Source organism: Salvia splendens, chromosome 2 (genome assembly GCF_004379255.2).
Source record: "Salvia splendens isolate huo1 chromosome 2, SspV2, whole genome shotgun sequence".
In the NCBI taxonomy this organism is placed as follows: Eukaryota; Viridiplantae; Streptophyta; class Magnoliopsida; order Lamiales; family Lamiaceae; genus Salvia; species Salvia splendens.
In genome coordinates this window covers 9,327,235-9,331,849 of record NC_056033.1, presented here as the reverse complement: position 1 = coordinate 9,331,849, position 4,615 = coordinate 9,327,235, and the positions used below count along the sequence as shown (strand labels likewise).

The 4,615-nt window shown below is 33.0% G+C and overlaps 1 protein-coding gene across 1 annotated transcript; it reads left to right on the top strand.

The window, feature by feature from the left end:
* The first annotated feature begins 785 nt into the window (after nt 1-785).
* LOC121769347 (zinc finger protein ZAT5-like) lies at nt 786-1,744 on the top strand. Its single transcript, XM_042166125.1, has one exon. The coding sequence runs from the start codon at nt 887-889 to the stop codon at nt 1,604-1,606; it is 720 nt and encodes a 239-aa protein (XP_042022059.1). The 5' UTR covers nt 786-886; the 3' UTR covers nt 1,607-1,744.
* Nucleotides 1,745-4,615: the final 2,871 nt, after the last annotated feature.

The following is a 4,615-nucleotide window of genomic DNA, read 5'->3' as shown; positions in this document are numbered from 1 at the left end:
CATAGTTTAGGTTAGACAATTACACTTCGATATATATAATTATTTATTTTTTTTATTGCTTACTAGCATACATAATTGATCAATTGAGACTTGGAGTGAGTCCAACGATATGGATAAGTAACACGATTTTGGATTGAAACTGCGTGTGCTAAGAATCACTTGCGTGTATAAATGACTCCCTTATTTTTTAATCCTAATAGCTATACAAAATTAGAAGCACTCTTTTTATATATTGCTATGGCTACAACAGAAAACCGTATTATTATAATGAATAGGGAGTAGTATTTATTTATTATGTCATTCAAAGAAAATTGCATTAATAAATTTGAGGGACCATATCGCACACTATTCCCAGCATATTGAAATAGATAATGAGCCTACAATTTATTTTATTTTAACGTATTTTAAAGCCTCTGACTTTGGACTAACCATCAATGAGCTTATTAAATGCCACTCGATTTTGATTATATTTTCTCCTCAACAAAAAACCATATTTCAACATTTTAACACAACATATATAAATACTTAAACTGTATCCATGATAAAAGTCGATGGAAATGCTTCAGATCAGAATATGAATTGGAAAATTTAAAAAAAAAAACCATAAGTGTGTGTAATTAGTTAAGAAAGTAGAGAAAAGAGATTCATATAAACTTTTAATTGGAAAGTGAAGCAAGAAAGAAATTAGTTGGCTTAACCTAAACAGTTGAGTATTCACGAGGGGCGGCTTTTAACACCACCATATTTCATATTCTTTACCATATAAATCTAAGTATTTTTTGGGCCTCACTTTCTCACACTTCCACTCAATAATAGTGCGTTCGTTTCCAACTCTCTCTCTTCTTCACTCTAATTTTTCAATTTATTCAGTTTTGTTGTTTTTGGGATGATGAAATTGGAGATGTTGGAGGAGTTGAGTGATCAGAATATGATCGCGAAAAGGAAGCGAACGAAGCGGGCAAGGCCGTCGTCGTCCACCTCCTCAAACGGCGGCGAGTTGTACAATTCATTGGTATCATCTCCGGCGACGTCAAGTGGGATATCGACAAGCACAGAAGAAGACGAGGACATGGCCAACTGTTTGATTCTCCTGGCACGTGGGAAGTCCCCTCCACAGCCAGCAAAATTCAGCAGCCGGAAATTAGCCGAGATGGCCAGCACCGCCTCGGCCGGAAAAGTAGGCATCTACGTCTATGAGTGCAAGACCTGCAACAGAACCTTTCCATCTTTTCAAGCATTGGGTGGCCACAGGGCCAGCCACAAGAAGCCCAAAACCGCCCCCGAGACTTCTCCGCCGCCGGCTGAGGATGATCAAGAAGAGGAAAGAGGAACTGATTTCAGAAAATTAACTACCATTTGTCCAACACATAATGATCCCAACAAGCCCAAAATGCATGAGTGCTCCATCTGCGGCTCCGAATTCGGATCGGGGCAAGCCCTCGGCGGCCACATGCGGCGGCATAGGCCAAGGAATGAAGCTGCGGATGAGAAGCCGAGAAATATATTGGCATTGGATCTCAACCTCCCAGCTCCGTCGGAGGATGAGCAGCCGCCGCCGCCGCATGTAGTCTTCTCCGCCGCCGCGCTTGTGGATTGCCACTACTAGATAGGAGGATCATTGGGGTTGACATTTGATCGTGTGAATAATTATACCAACAATATTTGTTTTTTTTCTATTATTATAAATTTATGAGCTACATTATTCATTATTGTTTCCTGTTATAAATTCATTGAGATTTGAACATTTTGGTTGTGTTCATTTTATTTAGTGGTGAAGTTTAAGTTGAATTCTTTGAGTGAGTAAGTGGTTACTATTCATGGTTGCCTTTCATTCACGAAAAGTAAGTGATGTGGCCATCATTTCATGTGTTTTTGTTTTGTTTATCTAAAATTCCAAGGATAGTAACAAAATGTTAATTTCAAGCAACTAGCAAGTAGTAGTACATACTATTATTTTATGGAATATCGTTTACTACTATTTTAAATCATAAAATTAGAGTAAAACTTGAGAGATACGTAGTAGTTATGGGTGGGAGAGTGAGTGGAAGAAGGTGTGGGGTTAAGGCATGAGGATGAAGAGCACCACAAGCAAAAGTGATGGATTAGGTTGCGTTTGCAACTTAGATTACAAAATGAATAAAAGGTTTTGTTTGAGTGTGTTTCGACTTTCCAATAAATGACGAGGAATAAAGAGATATGAAAGATGGGTCTGGTAACTGCCAAACCAACCCACCTGTATTCCCATCTTTTATTCATCTTTAAATATTCACATATTTGAACCTGTTTCTCTTGCCACCTCAATTCTTGCATCTCCAAATTACTACTTTATCAAATCCACCTTATATAATCACCTTTAAACCACTTTAAAGCTTCTAATCCAACTAACTAAACCCATTATACACTCATCTGGTGGTCGTAACCAATATTATTACTATATATACCATTTATAGTCTCATTTTGAATCGATACGTATTTTAAGAAATCGTTTAACTTTTTAAAAAAATTGAAAAAAAAGTTAGTGGTATATGAACCTATTTTTATATATTAATTTTATAATAGAATATGAGTGTAAAGATTTAATTGAATGATGAGGTGCACATACGTAAAATTGAAAAGCGCAAATAGGACTTTAAATCACGGACGTCCCGAAATAACAAAATATGACATTTTTTCGATATTGAGAGAGAGTACATACTAATTACATGAGAATTAAATTATGGAATATCTAGTATATATCTTTGTATAGTGTCATTCATGACAAAGCTTTTTTATTGGTGGTATTAACTCATAATATGGCAAGCGTATGCAAACGGATCTTGTTCCGTCAGCCTAAGCTATAATTTTGTAGAATGTGACTGATCAAATTTATCAAAATTAAAATTGCTAGACGTGTTATATTTAGGGAAAATAGATCTAAAGTTAGAATAAAAAAGATAATAGAAAATTCGCCTGATATACATAGGTAAAAATATTTGTATTTGGGTTAGTTTCAGATCGAAAAACAAAATGACATATTTTAAAAAAAAAACTCAAGGTACAACCAATTAGGTAGAGCATAACCTCATGATCAATCTATAATATGGTTCAACCATCTTATCTTGGATTTAATCAAATGAAACAGTCATATTGCACTTAAATGTAATATCCAATAATTAATTGCAGCTATGTGGGAAGGATTAAAGGGACTAATTAGGTTGTCAAGTTGTTGTTGGTTGTGTGTGTTTGTTATGTGCACGTTTCGGTGATTATTTGCTAAGACATGTGCCCACTTAAGTAATTCGTGCCCACATGCTACTAATCATCTACTCCGCCCTCTAATTAATTAATCACCTCTTAATTATAATCTTCTTTATTCTTTTAATCAAATTAAGCAATCCATTTCTTGCTAAGGATAGGATTTCGAGATTTTTTCTTGATTATAATTCGATTTTATATATGCTTTCTAATCTAATATGCATGATGTGGTGATGAGCTTAACTATATCAAATTTGAGCTTAGTTTCTTGTGATTTGGTGGCTGATATTTTTCATATGTTTCCACAGCCAAATTGTTTTGCTTGGTGGTTTGAGTAGTCGGTGATCTTCGGGGGCATGGATCCCTGATGTACCTCCTCAACAACAGGGATGTTGTGACCTTACAGTATAATATTTTATTTATAAATATTTTTTAAAATATTATGCGTGAGAGAAACAAGTATCCATGCCTGATTTTCGGTGTTTAGCTAGAGAAACAAGTGGCCAAAGAATTATAAAAAAGTTGTGATGAAATTTTAATATAAAAAAAAGTGTGTATGGAAGTGTACGAATGTTTGGAAACAGGCGCCATAGGATTATAAATAAGTTGTGCTAAATTTTATGCATTTATTTAATATGTCATGTATTTCTTATTTTTTTATTAAAAATTATTAATATAAAAAATAGATACATATATAGAATTATATATACATATATTCCTTATGTGATTTTATAATTATATGAAACATTATATTATTCTATATTTGATGTAGATACATTCAAATTTATCTTATTGTAATTATTTTTGATAAAATTCAAATATAAGAAGAAATTTTAAAAAATATAAACTAATACTATAAAACTTTAGGATAAAATATAACTATATGCAATTCCTGTCTTTACTATCAATTTTGAACATTGTGAAGTACATGAACTTTTATTGTGTAGTCAATTTTCATAAAATCAAATTTCGCCCAAACTAAAACTCCTATACTACTATCTTAGAATGTTAAAAACAATGTCTTCTTGGTCTGAGGTGGCATGTCTAACTAGACCAAAATGAAGTCTTTTGATAAAAAAAATATGCATAAAAAAATTTGTACATATAAAAAATTACCCTGATTAATAATTAAAATAACATTTTTACTAGTTAACTTTCCAGTCTAACACTATTAATTCGTTAGCTGCTTCTCACAACGTTCTAATAAATACCATTAACTAAAACTGCAACTATAAATGAGATTGGGAATAAAGATGGCATCATTTGGATCATTTCCGTATATAAATATATTTATACAAAGTTTCAAATGTCGATGCTCTAAAAAAGAATATTCTTATCAATGCTTGATAAACTTTCAACAATGTGTTGGGAGCCTGCTAAA

Bases quoted from the DNA above. Each gene is read 5' to 3' on its own strand.
- LOC121769347 (XM_042166125.1), top strand. From the start codon at position 887: ATGATGAAATTGGAGATGTTGGAGGAGTTGAGTGATCAGAATATGATC.